The sequence below is a fragment of the Plecotus auritus genome (genome assembly GCF_963455305.1).
Source record: "Plecotus auritus genome assembly, chromosome: 1".
In the NCBI taxonomy this organism is placed as follows: Eukaryota; Metazoa; Chordata; class Mammalia; order Chiroptera; family Vespertilionidae; genus Plecotus; species Plecotus auritus.
In genome coordinates, this window is record NC_137770.1 from 43,644,984 (window position 1) to 43,663,324 (window position 18,341).

General features: G+C 37.5%; 1 protein-coding gene across 12 annotated transcripts in view; it reads left to right on the forward strand.

Annotated features, from left to right (window-relative positions):
• The window catches only part of DDHD1 (DDHD domain containing 1), an 88,017-nt gene that overhangs the window by 34,181 nt on the left and 35,495 nt on the right, over positions 1–18,341 (forward strand). For 7 of the 12 annotated variants that reach the window (XM_080668715.1, XM_080668708.1, XM_080668713.1 and 4 more), the window contains 4 exons: positions 2,625–2,726; positions 5,228–5,356; positions 6,486–6,633; positions 16,104–16,210. In XM_080668715.1, coding sequence (XP_080524841.1) covers positions 2,625–2,726; positions 5,228–5,356; positions 6,486–6,633; positions 16,104–16,210 — 486 coding nt within the window. The remainder of the gene's footprint in view (positions 1–2,624; positions 2,727–5,227; positions 5,357–6,485; positions 6,634–16,103; positions 16,211–18,341) is intronic. The other 5 variants (XM_080668717.1, XM_080668714.1, XM_080668710.1 and 2 more) reach the window with 1 other exon arrangement.

An 18,341-nucleotide genomic window follows, 5' to 3' on the forward strand; every position in this document is an offset into this window, starting at 1 on the left:
GTTTAGAGAGTTCCCACTATCTAGTTCTTAGTTATTAATTTTTATAAATTTATCTAACTTAATTTCTCTGAGGTCCAAGAAGATTGCCAGAAGTTTTCTCATTACATTTGGCAGGTTTGAGATGTACAGGCCTTCTTCCCCTGAAGTTGAGTTTATCCAGATTGCCAGCTTTTATAAAGGGAAAAGTTACTGAGTTGTTCCATTCTAGGAGTTAGTATGCCATCAGCAACTGTATTTTTGATACTCTGTTGCTTTTAGAATTACATATTGAAGAAAGTTTCTTTAAGAAGTAAATTATAATAAAGAAATTTATTAGAAATGCTGTATTTTGCCGAAACCGGTTTGGCTCAGTGGATAGAGCGTCGGCCTGCGGACTGAAAGGTCCCGGGTTCGATTCCAGTCAAGGGCATGTACCTTGGTTGCGGGCACATCCCCAGTGGGAGGTGTGCAGGAGGCAGCTGATGGATGTTTCTCTCTCATCGATGTTTTTAACTCTTTATCCCTTTCCCTTCCTCTCTGTGAAATATCAATAAAATACATTAAACAAATTTTTTTTCAAAAAAAAAAAAAAGAAATGCTATATTTTATACTTTAAATATTTTATTTTTGTGCAGGACTTTAAAAGAAAATTTTTATTAAATGCTAGCATCTAAAAAGTTAGCACTTCCAGTTGTATTTTGAGTTAATATATATTTTTGCTAACACGACATAAGAATTTCTAACTAAATGTTTATTTTAGAAAAAAGAAAAAAGTAATGCTTTCTGGCACTTGAATTTCTTTTAATAGTGATTTCTGTTTGGATTGATAGTAAACCCTTTTGTGTCTACTGTACTTTTGTGATAGTTTGAGTTGAAAAAATTAAGGTCTCTAAGCTAACAGGATGTAGTAACAAATAGAGCAAATGACTTTCAAGTGAAAATAAGAATTAAATTTGAAAAAAAGAACCATGTCTATTTAATTTTATAAATATGTTTTAAATAAATATGCTTCTCTGTTTTGAATGTATTGTGGTGTTTGCCCTTTTGTTAATTCCTAATTTATACTGTTTCTTTAGAAAGAAAAGCCTTTCATTTTTGCATCTTGACAAACTTTCTGAAAGCTTTTGCATAATTTTAAAGTGGTTATTATGGTTCATATGTCTCCCATTAGTTCTCTTTTAGTAAATATGGAATTGGTTCGTGTTAGTTGTACTAGTAGATTTAGAAAATTTAGGTTTTGTTTCTTTGGTTAATAAAGTGTCAAATCTATGCCATTTTGATCTACTTGGATATGTTAGCTTTTTCCTATTGATTTTTTTTTCTAAATGTTTTGTACAAGTAGTACATCTACTCCTCAGTAACTGACCAGAAGGCTCATGAACAAAGAAACATTTTCAGTGATGAAAATTGTTTCAGTTGTCATTTTCCATCCCCTGTGACAATGAAATTATTTTATAATCATGATATTACTACCCATTTTTAATCCTAGTCTATAGTTATTTATGTAAAGTGCCTTGTAAGCATTTCTCAATTACAGTGATTGCACCAATCTTTATACTTCATCTTTGTATGCAAAGATTTTTTTTTTTATATTTCTAGTACCATACAACAGGAATTAAATATTTTCCCATTTGCACAGTAACTAACCTTTGAATGTCACATTAATGTAGAAGGGAGTGAGGATGAAAATCAAATGTTTTAGAACATAAATTTAAACTAAATCACAAAGGTTCTGTGGTTCATAATAGTTCATATTAACTGAACTGTTAACAAATGGATTTGTAAGTTCAAAGTGGATTTTAAAATAATTGCTTGCTTAAAGTATAAAAAAAATTATCTATAATTAGCAATATTTGACAGGGGAAGTGGTGACATTAAGGTTCAAGTCATCTACTGATTTGCCAAATATCAAGTCTGTCCAACTGTACTCTGTGTAGCCTGTTTCATGCTTACAAGATGTCAGCATATATTTTTACTAATGACCTTTTTTCATTATTCTATCACTAATCTTTCATTTTTTATCATTAATAACTCAGTTAAAAATAGAGCTTCCAATTTGATTTTTTTTTTTAGTTTCATTTTTGAAAGTCTTTTAACAACTTGAACAGTTGTGAAAAGGATATTGTGTTTCTGTAGGAAGACTCCGTTATACTCCAGTAGTCGAAAACATCTAGTGGAATGTATACTGTGCTGTCTTCTCACTGAAAGCTGAATTAGATATTCAAAATGTTATTTATTGCATTCTCAATTTGCACATCAGTTGTTAGCTGTCATAGCCACAAATTGGGTGAGAGTAAATAACCATAGTATTTGTAAAGATGGGGATTATAAATCTCTTGCACATACAAAAGTGCTGTGCTCTGTCTTTTTATTCTACCTATGCAGAGACATTAAAAATAATGGTTGCATAGTTGTCTTTAACTGAGAAATTTAGATATTGTTTGCCTTTTTTCAGTAAAAGTAGAGCATATATTTGATAAACATTGATATTTTGCTTCACTGACTTTTAATTAGAAATTATATAAATAAAGCATTTAGAATGTTTGTCAAATACAACTCATTCTTTAAAGTTAATAAAGTAAAAAGGCAAAATAGCAAACCTCATTTAAAATATACTTTGAAGCTCAGTGTTTTTGCTTTCTTAGTTGCCTACCACCTCCCTCCCTTCTCCCTCCCTTCTCTGTTCAAATGGAGAGGATATAAGGCGAGTACAGATGCGGCAGGTCTTAAACGAAAGCGTTTCCAAGGTACAGTAATTGTAGTTTCATTTCTCCATGTAGTTATATTCCTGGCTTATAGCACTTAGTTGTATTTAGAGCATTCAGTTGTATTTAAGACATAGAAATTATTAGTATCAGTATTTAAAGCATAGAAATGTATATATTGCGCTATTTGTTTAGTGTTAATTATAAGTGCTATAAACATTTGTAAATGATGTGTATAGTCCAATAATGGGATATTCGCCAGTATTAAGAATGAAATTTTGTTGGCCTAACACTATTCTCTTAATATCTTGATCTTGAAGTTTCACTGTTTTCACCATATGTTGCTCAAAACTATTTTAACAAAAATGTGGTTTAGAAACAGACAAAAAGGCTTAAAATAGTGACTTGGATTGGACATATAATTAGAAAAGTAAATAATTATTAAATGTCAAATATTTTCTTTAATTTATGAAAAGTTATTTTATAAAGCTGAGTTTGTACGTTGTTTTCTTCGGAACTGAAAATATTATTGTTACATTAATTGCACCTCAGTCTTGTGTTCAATGTTAGTAATGTGTCCTGGCAGGTAAGTAAATATAAATTAGTTTCTCATAAATTTTTGAATTACATTTGTAACATAACTAATAAATATATTTTCCTGGAATGGATTTACTTTTCTATGTATTCTGGTAGGAAATAGGTTTACAGTCAAACCTCGGTTCTCGAACATCTCCCATCTGGAACAATTTGGTTGTTCACAGAAAAAATATCTAGGTTGTCCAACCAAACTTCAGTCCTTGAACTGACAACCCTTTCAAGCTGATACATCAGCATGACAAAAAGCGTCTCTCAGGCAACAAAGGAAAGAATGCTTTTGTTGCTGGTGAAATCTAGCACAATTTTTCAAACATAACAAGGCCATCAAGAGTACTAATGTTGCTAAGGGTGTGAAAGAACAATGGTCATTGGCAACTTGAAGAGGTAGAAAAACTTGTTGATTTGGATAAAGGAAAAGCAGTAGCCAGGAACAGCCCTTTCAGAGGCAGTGATATATAAACAAGCAAAGATGCTGCATACTGATCTGAAAGACATCTTTGAACCGAATGCTGGAAGTGATTCCTTTAAGGCTAATAGGGGATGGTGGTTCAATAAATTTAAGGAAAGTGTTTATTTATAGATTAAACAGCACCTTAGACATGTACTGTATATAAGAAAGGTTAAACAGGAATCATTTCCAGGTCTGGAATGGATTAATCAACTTATATTATTTCTAATGGGGAAAAATGATTCGGTTTTCGAACAAATGGCTTCCAGAACAGCATTCCGGAACAAATTAAGTTTTAGAACCGAGGTTCCACTGTACATAAAAATGTCTTAGGATCTTAGATCTTGACCAAGGTTATATATATTTTTCCATATTTAGCTTGAGGTTATTTTCAGCCCATCTTCAAATCAAAAGAATATTAGACTGTGCCAGTAATTATTCTGTGTCAAGTCACTTTATCTCTTTGTACCTATGTGTCTTTGTATATAATGGGAGATAATATTTTGCTTAAAGAGGATTTTTAGAAAATAAATCAAGCATAATGATTTGAAGGTGCCTAGTTTTCTGAAGTTGGTATATGAATTTTTCTTACTTCTATACCAGAGGTAGAGGAAACATTTAAGTTCTTCAAAATATAGTAATTATTAAATTATGAATTAGTGGACATGTTATGACAATTTCCTTGGTTCATTGCTTCCACAAATATTACTAAATTTGTGATACATGTCAGACACTTCATAAGGACACTGTGTTTGGTGCTAGTGATACATAATAATCAAGACATAGTTCCTGCCTTACAGAGTTTATGAATTTCTGGAGCATATAGGTTTGATTTTTTTTTAACTCATTTTTACCAACCATACGGGAGTTACAGAAATGCAATAAGCATACTGATTTGAGCATTATAATAGAAAAAAAATTTGATTTCTTACTAAAACATCTTTCAACTTTGAATTTTTCTTATGTTGAGCAATATCCAGTGATAATTGGCTTTAATATCCATTCCAGAAATACCCTATACTCTAGTAAATTAGATTATTTTCTTCCCAGTTTAAAGATAATTTTTTCTCTATGAGACTTGTTTTACTTTGCACTGAGTGAAATTTTCACAGATCCAAAAATAAAAATCAACAGAAGAAGTGGAACTTAAGTTTCTGTGTCAAAGCTATTGAGGACTTTGGAATAGTACATCACCTGGGAAGACAGTACTTTATTTATCAAAACACATTAGCTACATGTTAGAGGTTAAATTTATGGTAGTTAAGCCACTATTCCATGTTGTTATAATAAGTTGTCATTCCCTATAGCATGGTTAATCATTTACAAAATAAAGTCCCTATCCATTACTTGCTTTACATCAATATGTATTTCAATGAAATAGGTTTTTTCTTTATTGAACTAAGTTCATACATAGATTCAAAAATCTGTGTATTATAATTTTTCACACAAATGGAGTTTGTCTTGGAGACCTTCAATCAGTTTTTCCTTTTTGCAACAGCTGTTCATAGTTTCAAGTTGAGTCGAAATCACGTGGACTGGCACAATATGGATGAAGTATATCTTTATAGTGATGCAACAACATCTAAAATTGCAAGAACAGTTACCCAAAAACTGGGATTTTCTAAAGGTAATTGTTAAATATTGCTATAATTTGTTAAAAATTGGAGAATCTGAGTTTTTCTCATATTTAGAATAGACTATTCAAATTATATTTTTAGTATACTTTAAGTATGTGTTATAGTTAATGACAGTTATCGACCTGTTAAATGAAATATTTATTAAGGTGATTGACTTGACATATATTCATCAATGAATAATTATATATTTAGAATGATTTGACAAGATTAATAAAAAAATTCTTTTATACTTCTAAAAGCATAAAAGCAGTCAAATCCGAGGTACTAGTGTGAAAATAAAACTTCGATAGGGAACCATAGTATTAAGGAAGATGAAAACTAAAAATTTTTCATTGGACTTAATGAAATGGAGGTCATTGGTGATTTAGATGGATTGATGGGGCAGAAGCCAGAGTGTCATGGGTTGAAGCTAAAGTACAAGGTAAAGAAATGGAGGCAGGGTAATAGACAACTCTTTAAAGACCTTTGACAAAAAAGAAGGAAAAGAGAGAATGGTACCGGGGAAGATATGAGAGCATTATCAAAAAATAGATTAAAAAAAATTTTTTTTCAAGTCTGTTATAATTTATTTTATTATCCAATTTTTGGTTTTAATTTCTTTTATAGCAGGTGTTCTTGAATATTGTTTTATATGTTCATTAGTTGGTTGTATTTGTTTTGTGAATTACCTTATATCTTTTTCCTGTTTTGCAGTTTGAATGGTTATCTTTTTCATTTTTTTATAAGTAAGCTCTCTTTGTATATTTAGGCAATTAACTTATTATGTATCATATTTTGTATAAATTTTCCCAGTTTGTTACTCATCTTTTATTTTTGCTTCATGCTATTTTTTTTATAGAGAAGTTTAAAATTTTTATGTGTTCAAGTCTTTGTTCTTTCCTTCCTTATTTCCTTCCCTCTTTTGTTTTATTTTTCTTATGGTTTCTGGCTTTGGTGTCCTGTCCAGTTTAACACTTCATATCAAAGCCAATCAATATACATCATCTTACAAATGTTATCCCTTCCTAACCCAGTGAAATTTTTTGTAAAACTTTATTTTTTTCGTTATTTCTTTCAATATATTATAAGAATGCTATTTTTGGAATAAACAATAAATTTTGAGTCATAAATTTTTTACAGCATCAAGTAGTGGGACCAGACTTCATAGAGGTTATGTAGAAGAAGCCTCATTAGAAGACAAACCATCTCAGACAACCCACATTGTATTTGTTGTGCATGGCATCGGGCAGAAGATGGACCAAGGAAGAATTATCAAAAACACAGCCATGTGAGTTCTTTGATGAATACATTCTCCATCTAGTTTAGAATCTAAACTTTGTTCCTCACTATCTTCTTTCATATTTTCTTTCTTTTTTAAAAAAAGCCACTCCAGATAATTATAACCAAGTGATTCAGTAGACATGGCTGCTTGCCTAATCAGTACCTACTTATGTGACCATTGAGAACTATTAGTGGTGATGCTTGGAGTGTAGAATTGTGTAAGTTTACTTTAGAAAAGGACAGCATTTTAAACAAATGTAGTGTTTTTGAGATTTTAACTCAAAATTATGGTTCCTCAAACTCATCACTATTGATGTTTTTTACCAGATAATTCTTTAATGTGGATGGCTGACCTATCAGTTGTAAGATATTTAGCAATATTCCTGACCTCTACCCGCTAGTTGCAATTAGAACCCCTACTTGTAACAACCAAAAATGTTTCTTGACATTGCCAAGTGTCCTCTGGAGGGAAAAATTGTCCATGGTTGAGAACTACTAGTCTAAATGAACTTTTTTGTTTTTGTAAATTCAGATAACAAACTTACCACTTCTTAATAATTATTTCACAATGAAAAATACAAAAACTGTACAGCCATCAAAGAACTTGTATGTATATATGCATAACCCATAGACACAAACAACAGTGCAGTAAAGGCCTGGGGAAGGGGCAGGAGCAGGATGGAGGGGGGTCAAAAATGAATATGTGAGTAGAATAATAGAAATCTTGAAATATTTTTTCTTTTATATACTCATATTTGTTAAAAATGAACATTTGAGAGGATGAGAAAGAAATTGTTTTATGGTAACCCAGAATGTATTTAGATCTTTTAAAATGGCAACTTTGGGGATATACAATTAATAAAATATTACAGTTGACCCTTGACCCTTGCACAGCACAAGGGTTAGGGGCTCTGATGTCCTTTGCTATTGAATATCTGTGTATAACTACAGTTGGCCCTCCATGTAGGAAGAGTCCCAGTTGATCCTTGAACAACATGGCTTTGAACTGTGTAGGTCAATTGAAAAAAATCTGCATGTAAGTGCAATAGAGCAGTTCAAACTGGTGTTGTTCCAGGGTCAACTGTATAATGTTGTAAATAATGCCTTTTAAAATATATTAAAAATGAAGAAATACTTTTTAACAAATAGTATTGGGATAGCTAGATAACAATATGGATAAAAATAAAATTGGGTTCATTTTTCACACTAAGATATTTGAATTAGACCACATTTAAACATAAGAAATGAAACCATACAAGTATTGTGAATTTAAAAGATAGGGTTGAGGGGAGTTTGAATTCTTCTGCACCTTAGGAATAGAGAAAAACTGTCCTAACTATGACTTGATCCAGAAGCAATAAGGAAAAATATTGATAAATATTAAATCATCCCAAAGAAGCCATATGGCAAAACATAGACAAACTGAAAGAAAACAGAAGAGAAACAGTCCAGAGATGGAAGACGCTGACGACGCCTTGCCATACTAGCAGTCAGCAGCTGTGCGTCGCGGCAGGTTGCCCAAGACCAAACCAGAGAGGGTCGGACCTGCATTGCCACCATTGGTCCACCATCCAGAACTGAAGTATCATTGCTGACATGTACACATAAGGAACTGTTTGACATTGAAATTGGGACTCAAAAGAACTGTTGGCCCAGAAAGAAACTCACTACAGACTGATTCATTTGCCTCCCAGCATAACCATTATTGCTTGTCTCATTTTCGGTTCTTATAAGTGTATTTCTAGTATCACATGATCTCACTCATCTAGGGGAAATAATGAACAACATAAACTGATGAACAAAAACAGACCCGGAGACAGGGAAGCATCAATCAGACTGTCAAACCTCAGAGGGAAGGTAGGGGAGGGTGGGGGTAAGGGGAAAAGATCAACCAAAGGACTTGTATGCATGCATATAAGCCTAACCAGTGGTCATGGAAAACAAGGGGGTGGGGACATGCATGGGGAGGGGTTTGGGATGGGAATGGGGGGATGAGGACAAATATGTGATACCTTAATCAATAAAGAAATTTAAAAAAACAACATCTGCAACCTACATTACAGATGAACAGTTAATATCTAGAACTTTTAAAAATAAAAGAAATAATGTCTAACCACCTTACAGAAAAATGAGATAAAGATGTGATCAGCCAGTTCCCAGAAAAGGAAATGCTCAACCATGCTCATAAAATGTATATTAAAATTACATAAGATGCCAGTTCTTGACTATTAGATTAGCAAAAACCCAAAATTTGACAGTATACTCTTTTGGCCAGGCTGTGGGTAATAGGAAATCACATACTTCTAGTGAAAAACAATGGAGGAGAGTGTATATGGCAATATCTTTCAAACTTATAGGTATACTAGAGGCCCGATGCACAAAGATTCATGAAGAAGGGGCCTTCCTTCCCCTTGCTGCCGGCACCACTTTGCTGAGGCCCGGAGCTGCTGGGGCAGCAATGACACAAGTGTCCCGCCCTGCCCCTGGCCACTGGGCACCTGTGTATGCAAATTAACCCTCCATCTTTGTTGGGTTAATTTGCATACTCCTCATTGGCTGGTGGGCATCACGAAGGTACGGTCAGTTTGCATCTTGCTCTTTTATTAGTGTAAATGCATTTGTCCCCATCAAACTTACGTCTTTTCTTTTTTTTAATTTATCTTTATTGTTGAAAGTAACCCAGTTAACTTACTTCTAAGTCAAAGATATTATCAGCAAAAATACAAAAAGAGCTCTGGCTGGTTTTGCTCAGTGATTAGAGCATCAGCCCATGGACCAAAGAGTCACAGGTTCAATTCCCAGTCAAATTCATGTACCTCAATTTCAGGCTCAATTCCTGCCCCAGGTTGGGGCCCATGTGGAAGGCAACCAGTTGATGTCTCTCTCTCACATCGATGTTTCTCTCTCTCTCCCTCCTACCCTTCCTCCCTCTCTCTCCCTTCCTTCCTTCTTTCCACTCTCTAATAATCAATGGAAAAATATCCTTGGGTGAGGATTTTAAAAAAATACAAAAAGATATATGCACAAGGCTATTCATTGCAAATGTTCAGCAGTAAGAGACTAGTTGATAAACTACAACTATTTAATATATGATGATAAACTATGCATTTATAAAGCACAATGAAGAAAATATCTGTATTTTTATGGTTCTTTGAAAATATTCATAAAAATGAGAAACCTCTAGCTAGACTATACAAGAATAAAAAGAGAAAATTCAAATTACTAAAATCAGGAATGAAAGAGGGGACTTTACAGAATTCAAAAGGATTATAAGGGAATGCTATGCACAATTCTATGTCAACAAATTAGATAACCTAGATGAAGTGGACAAATTTCTAGAAAGACGCAAGCTGACAAACTGATATGGTAATAAGTAACAAGAAATAGAAAATCCAAATTGACCTTTAACAAGTAAAACATTTGAATTCATAATAAAAAAATTTCTTCCAAAACACAAAAAAGCTCAAGACCAGATGACTTTACTGTGAATTCTACAAAGCATTAAAAAAAGACTTAGCGACAATTCTTCACAAACTCTCCAAAAAATAGAAGACAGAAGACTTCCCAGCTCATTCTATGAAGCCAATATTATCCTAATACCAAAACAAGGTAAAGACATCACAAGGAGGGGGGAACACTATAGACCAAAAATCCCTATGAATAAAAATAAATATCACTTACGAACACAAAAAATTTTAACCAAATACCAGCAACATGTAAAGAGGATTATACACTACTAGAGGCCCGGTGCACAAAATTTGTGCATGGGCTGTGGTGGGGAGTCCCTCAGCCTGGCCTGTGCCCTCTCACAATCTGGGACCCCTTGGTTAGGGTCCCTAGGCCTGGCCAGCAATCAGGGCCTATCGGGGCTTTCCTTCCCCCAGCTGGTGGCTGGCAGCTGGCCCCGCCCCTGCCGCTGCCACTGCTTGCCATCTGTGTGGCGCTGCCCCCTTCCCCCACCACCGTTCGCCTCCATCTGCGGGTGACAAGCGGGTGTGATCGCGGGCCTTTCTCTGTGGGCTGGTCACTGGTCGGCCCTGCACACCCGCCACAGCCTCACTGGCCAGTGGCCTGGGCCTCCCTCTTTGGGGTGATCAATCATGGGGTTCCATGATCAATCGCCCAGCAGAGGGAGGCCCTGCCCACCTGACTGGGGCTCCGCGATCGATCTCTGTGCAGAGAGTGGCCTGGGCCTCCCTCTTTGGGGTGATCACTAAGGCCCCCCCACCATTGATCGCCCCGCTGGCCAGCACCTCCCTCTGCGGGGTGATCATGGGGCAATGGTGGGGCCACCCGAACAATCCCATCGCTCCCACCTTGGCTGGCCTGGCGCCAGTGTGTATCATAGCGTAATTGTCCAGAAGGTCGTCCAAACAGTTGTTTTGCTGTTCGGTAGTTGGGTCAATTTGCATATTAGGCTTTTATTATTATAGATGGCCAAGTAGGATTTATCCCAGAAATGCAAGATTGTTTCAACATTTAAAAGAAACGAGTACTACACCACATAAACAGAGCAAAAGGAAAAATAGACACATGGCTTAACTAGAAGTAAAAGGAAATTTCCTTGATCTGATAAAGAGATCTATAAGCCCACAACTAAAATTATACTTTAACAGTAAAAGACTGAAAGCTTTCTCCCAAGATCAAGAACAAAACAAAGGTATTTCCTCCTATCACTTCCATTCAACCTTGTCCTGTAGGTTTAAAGCTGGGCAATTAGGCAAAAAAAAGATATCCAGGTTAGAAAGGAAGAAGTAAAACTGTTTACAGATGAAATGATCTTATATATAGGAAATCTTAAGAAATTCACACATACATACATACACATACAACTATAAAGGCTAATAAATGAACTCAGCAAAGTTACAGGATACAAGATCAATATACAAAAATCAATTGTATTTATACACTAGCAATGAACAACCTGAAAATTAAATTAAGAAAGCATTTCCACTTACAATAGCATCAAAAAGAATAAAATACTTAGGAATAAGTATAACAAAAGAAATGGAAGATTTGCACACTGAAAACTATAATATGACATTGAAAGAAATTAAAGAAGACCTAAATAAATGGAAATGGCAACCCATGATTGTACCTTAGAAGATTTAGTGTTAGGATAGTAGTACTTCCCAAATTGACCTAAAAGTCATCATAATCCCACCAGTCTTTTTTGCACAAATTGACAAGCTGATCCTGAAATTCACATAGAAAGGCAAGGGACCCAGAACAACCCACACTATCTTGAAAAAGAAGAAAGGGAGAACTTAGACTTCCCAATTTTGTAACTTGCTACAAAGCTATAGTAATCAAGACGTTGTGGTTCTGGCTGATATAACAATGGAGTAGAATTGAGAGTTCCATTGATTTTTTATAAGAGTGCTAAAATGATTCAATGAGTAAAGAATGGCCTTTTAACAAATGGTACATGACATCAAAACTAGAAGCCATAAAAGAAAAAAATACATAAGTTGGATTTGTCAAAATTTAAAACTTTTGTTCTTCAACAAACACTATTGAAACAGTGAAGACAACCCACAAAATGGGAGAAATATTTGCAAATTATATATCTGATAAGGGTCTAGCACAGGGGTGGGCAACTTTTTGACTCAAGGGCCACAATGGACCGGAGGGCCGGAACAAAAGCATGGATGGAGTGTTTGTGTGGACTAATATAAATTCAAAGTAAAGGAGCAGAGGGGAGAGCAAGGGAACCCTCCGCTCTTTCGGCTCCACGAGCCCGATAGAACAGACGAACGGGCTGGATCCGGCCCGCGGGCCATAGTTTGCCCACGGCTGGTAGCATCTAGGATATTTGAAGAACTTAAAATTCAACAGTAAAAAAACGGCCCAATTTTTTAAATGAGTAAAGGATTTCAATAAACGTTTGTCCAAGTAATTATACAAATTGCCCATAATTATAAAGGCAGTGTTTTTATTAAAATGCATTTCATTTTCAAAATTGAGCTATCAACTGTTAAAGTGTATATACATTTTTTGGGACACCCTGTATATATAAAACCTAACAAACCAGTATTTTGAAAATTGTTAATAAAAGGGAAAAATTAACCATTTATCTTGCCTTTTCTGAGAAACTATTTGGGCATACCACAATATAGATAAATATCTGATGTGAGGAATTTTATTTTTAGAAGTATAAGGAGTGATAGCATTTAAAAGTACCCAAGCACCTTTTTCCAACCATAATAAACTAATGAATCTAATCAGTGGTCATCAGCCAGCATCACCAAAAAGAGAGAAAACCAGATGTATGTACCTGTGGAATAGTAGTCTTGCCAAAACAGTAGAACTTGAATCAGAGCAAACCCTTATATCTTACTACCAAATTACAGGAAATAGGAAACAAAGAACAAATAACACCATGGAGATGCAGTCATTAAAAATCAGACTCTGAGAAACAACAGGATATTAAAAAAATTACAAAGCAAAAGAGAGAGAGGAACCTATAGATTAAAAGCCATCTGCCAATTACAATGCATGGATTGTATTTGGAGCTCAATTTAACCAAGTGTAAAAAAATATTTTCAGGGTTATTATAAACTAGAGGCCCGGTGCACAAAATTCGTGCATGGGGGTGTGTGTCCCTCAGCCCAGCCTGCACCCTCTCCAATCTGGTACCCCTCAAAGGATGTCCGACTGCCTGTTTAAGCCTGATCCTGGTGGGATCGGGCCTAAAAGGGCAGTCGGACATCCCTCTCACAATCCAGGACTGCTGGCTCCCAACTGCTCGCCTGCCTGCCTTCCTGATAGCCCCTAACCACTTCTGCCTACCAGCCTGATCACCCCCTAACCACTCCCCTGCCAGCCTGATGGATGCCTAACTCCTCCCCTGCCAGCCAGTTTTCCCCTAACTGCCCTCCCCTGCAGGCCTGGTACCCCCCAACTGCTCTCCCCTGCAGGCCTGGGTCCCTCCCAACTGCCTTTCCCTGCAGGCCTGGTTGCCCCCAACTTCCCTCCTCTGCTGGCTCAGTCACCCCTAACTGCCCTCCCCTGCAGGCTTGATCGTCCCCAACTGCCCTCCCTTGCAGGCCTGGTCCCTCCCAACTGCCCTCCCCTGCTGGTCATCTTGTGGTGGACATCTTGTGTCCACATGGGGGCAGGATCTTTGACCACATGGGGGCAGCCATCTTGTGTGTTGGAGTGATGGTCAATCTGCATATTACTCTTTTATTAGATAGGATAGAGGCCTGGTGCACGGGTGGGGACCAGCTGGTTTGCCCTGAAGGGTGTCCCGGATCAGGGTGGGGGTTCCCTTGGGGCATGGGGCGGCCTGGGCGAGGGGCCTGTGGTGGTTTGCAGGCCGGCCACGCCCCCTGGCGACCCAAGCGGAGGCCCTGGTATCGGGTTTATTTATCTTCTACAATTGAAACTTTGTAGCCTGGAGCGGAGCCACGCCTTGTGCTCGCTCCGTGGCAGCAGCCATTTTTTTTTTGGATTTATGTATCTTCTATAATTGAAACTTCGTAGCCTTAAGCGGAGGCCTGGGCCGGCCAGGGTGTGCGGAAAGCTTGGCTTCCTCCATCGCCAGGGGCAACCCTAGCCTCCTGCTCTTTCCAGCTCCGTGGCTGCCACCATTTCTGTTTGGGTTTATGTATCTTCTATCATTGAAACTTTGTAGCCTTGAGTGGAGGCCTAGGCTGGCAAGGGCAGGCGGAAAGCTTGGCTTCCTCCATTGCTGGGGAAACCCAAGCCTCCCTCCTGCTCTCTGTGGCCGTAGCCATCTTGGTTGGGTTTATTGCATAGTCGCTCCTGATTGGCTTGTGGGCGTGGCTTGTTGGTGTAGCGGAGTGATGGTTAATTTGCATATTACTCTTTTATTAGATAGGATGTTAACATTTATAATTTGAGAAAAGAGGACCACTGAACTATATATTTGCCTAAATAGTTTATTTGATATAATAGTACTGAATGGGTTATGTTTTCCTTATATTTTAGAAACAAATACTAATCTACAGGTGAAATAATGTGATAGCTGGGATTTACAAAGTATTATGGAGGAAGAGTGCTACTCCAAAGGAGTTTGAGGGGACAGAATTATTCTTTTTCTTTTCCCCCGGAGTTCAGCTTTTTATTGAATGTGTTACAAAGAGGTTTGTTTAGTCAAAAAGACCAAAGCCCATGTGAGACTCCTCAGATTCTTCTTTCTTTGCTTCCACTTTCTTCTCTTCAGTGGGGCAGCAATGGTAGAGGGGGTAGGACCTCCTTCTGGTGCAGCATTACTGCTGGGGCAGGTCCACCAGCCCTTGCTGCAAAGGAGGCTCCCAGTGTTGACATTAGTCGGAGCCTTTGCAAACAAGCCTGGCCAGAAAGGTTCAACATTTACACCAGCTGTTTTAATGATGGCATTGATCTTATCCTCCATCACTGGCACTTCACATGCAGGCAAGCACTGAGACCAGGCCATGGAGCCAGCAAGTGCTGGGTGAGCACAGCCAGGAGCAGTGCTGGTCCCCAGATGAAGTGAGGGCCTCACCCCAACTCAACTTTAGTGCTTCCAAAGGACCAAGTACTTACCAGCAGCTGGGGAAAGGGGGCAATAGATTTATTCTGTATCTTGATTGTGATGGTGCTATCCACAAGATTAGCAGACATTTGGTCCACAACCAAAGGTTTTTGATATTTGCTCCTGTCCAAAACACCCATGGAGACTTTTGGTCCACGCTGACCCATCTAGGCTACCTATGCAAAGAGTGGTATTGTTGGCATACAGTCACACGCAATTATCCTATATAATAAAAGCCTAATATACTAAGTGTCCGATTGTCCGGTTGGCCGTTCAACCAATCAAAGTGTAATATGCTAATGATATGCTAAGACCACTCAACCACTTGCTAGACGTGCACTGACCACCAGGGAGAAGATGCTCTGACCGGTAGGTGAGCTTGCTGCTGGGGTCCGGCTGATCAGGACTGAGCGAGACGGGCCAGACATGCCCTCCCGCGGTCCCTCCCCAGCTGGCCAACCTCCCACATCCCTCCCCGGCCCCGATCATGCACCAGTGGGGTCCCTCAGCCTGGCCTGTGCCCTCTCGCAATCCAGGACCCCACAGGCAATGTTGGAGAGCCAGTTTCAGCCCAATCCCGCAGGCCAGGCCAAGGGACCCCACTGGTGCACAAAATTGTGCACCGGGCCTCTAGTTGAATTAATAAAACATGGTATATCTTTTATGTATTAATCCTGTAAACCAAAAGCATAAATAAGTGCTATGGGCTGTTTAAGCCCGGCAACATTGTCTTAGGCATGGACATTTTGGACAGGACCAAATATGAAGGAACAATAGGCATTGACAGAATGTGCTTTGAAATTAACTATTATATAGTATAGTGGTAATTAAAACATAATTGGTGTGGTTATAAGCAAGTTTAAGTGTTATAATTAAAAACATTTTATACCGTATAATTACATTTGTGAAGTTACTCTGATAAAGTTCTGTTTTGTTTTTATTTTGTTTTTTAGGATGAGAGAGGCTGCTAGAAAAATAGAAGAAAGACATTTTTCCAACCATGCAACACATGTTGAATTTCTGCCTGTTGAGTGGCGGTCAAAACTTACTCTTGATGGAGGTACATTATGTTTAAAAATTAAATGATTTGGCCCTGTCCAGTATGGCTCAGTGATAGAGCACTGGCCCACACACCAAAGGGTCAAGGGTTCGATTCCTGGTCAAGGGCATTTATCTGGCTTGTAGGTCCATCCCAGGCCAGAGTCAGGCACGTGTAGGAGGCAGCCAATCAATGTGTCTCTCACATCAATGTTTCTCTCTGTCTCTCCCCCTCCCTTCCACTCTTTCTAAAAATCAATGGAAAAATATCCTCAGGTGAGGATTAACAAATGATTTAGCCAATGGCAACAGAGTGATGCTCATTGGGAACAAAGGGTCTTTATTTAGTTGTCTTGAGGTATATTCATTCTTTGTTCTAGATCACTTAAGAAAATAAAACCCATTGATTTTAAAAATAGTTATATACCGACTTAGGAGAACCATATAGATTTCACATATAGCAGTTTCCATGCATGCCCTCTATGGACTGGGGGGGGAGGGGAGAGGGGAGGGGCGGGGGGATGGTATGTGGATAGAACAAAATGTTTTCTAGAGTTTTGACAAAAAAGTAATTTGTCTATTTTTAGAAGTCTAGTGCACTATCCATTACACAGTGGAGCCACCTAACTTGTCAATACTCTTAAAACATATTGTCACAATTCTTTTTTTTTATTATTGATTTCAGAGAGGAAGAGAGAAATAGAAACATCAATGAGAGAGAATCATTGATCGGCTGCCTCCTGCACGCCCCCTACTGGGGATCGAGCCCGCCACCTGGGCATGTGCCCTTGATCAGAATCGAACCTAGGACCCTTCAGTCCATGGGGCCGACACTCTATCCACTGAGCCAAATCACCTAGGGCAGTGTTCGGCAAACTGCGGCTCGCGAGCCACATGCAGCTCTTTGGCCCCTTGAGTGTGGCTCTTCCACAAAATACCACGGCCTGGGCAAGTCTATTTGAAGAAGTGGCGTTAGAAGAAGTTTAAGTTTAAAAAATTTGGCTCTCAAAAGAAATTTCAATCGTTGTGCTGTTGATATTTGGCTCTGTTGACTAATGAGTTTGCCGACCACTGAGCTAGGGTACGATTCTTTATGAGCTTACGTTCTCTTCCTAATAATTTTCCTTCCCTATATTTGGAAGGTAAAATATCAGGTTTTTTGTTTTCTTTTGTTGTTTTTCTTACATTTCCTGGGCTGGTAATATTTAAGTAAATCATGTTTATTTCCTTCTTGAAGAATTGTTAGCCAAAATATGCATATTTTAAACAAAATGTATCCTTTCAGTATGAAAACCATTAAAATAGAATGTTTAGGTTATTTACATAACCTGGAAATGGGAGAATTATACTAGATACAATAGCAGCTGCCATTTGTGGAACCTTTACTGTGTGCCTGGCACTTTGCAATTCATTTTTCATGGAGTATCTCAATTTCCTCACAAATATATGAAATAGCTACATTATTTTCTCTATTTTACTGTTAAGGGAACTGAAACTCAGTAAAAGGTGAATTTACCTAAGAATAGTAAGTAGAGTCTAGCTTTGTTTGATGCCAGAGCCCTAATTCATTCACATTGCTAAACTGCCTCCCTGGATGATTTTCAAGTCAGAGTCTGTCTCATAGGCAGGAATGTCAGTTATAGATAATAGACCAAAATGGCATTAAAAGTTGCAATAACTGTAAAACAAAAATGCTAGTGATCAAAGAAGACTTCATATCAGCAATAGCTAATATGTAAAAATTGTAGTGTAAAAATACTAACTTTTCGGCTTTTCTCACTCATTGAGGTAAATTTCTTGGGCTAGTCAGGAAAACATAGATGAATTCATTCAGATAAGTTTCTTGGGCTAGTCAGGAATTCATAGATGAATTCATGTTTAATAAAACCCTCAAAAGTTTGTAATTTTTTGTTACATTAAAATTATTAAGATAGAATCTTGAAGGTGGCATTATTCTGAGTTAAAGAAGCTAAAGGAAAAACACCACTCGCTATTCTCAATATTTCTGACACCAAATAAAGGTGTGTGTGGGGAGTGATTATCCCCCTACCACCAATTGTCTAATTCTTAGTGCACACCAACTGGGTGTCCAACAATTTAATTCAGTTCTGATACTACCCAGATATAGCACAGACAGATTAAAGGCACAGTAC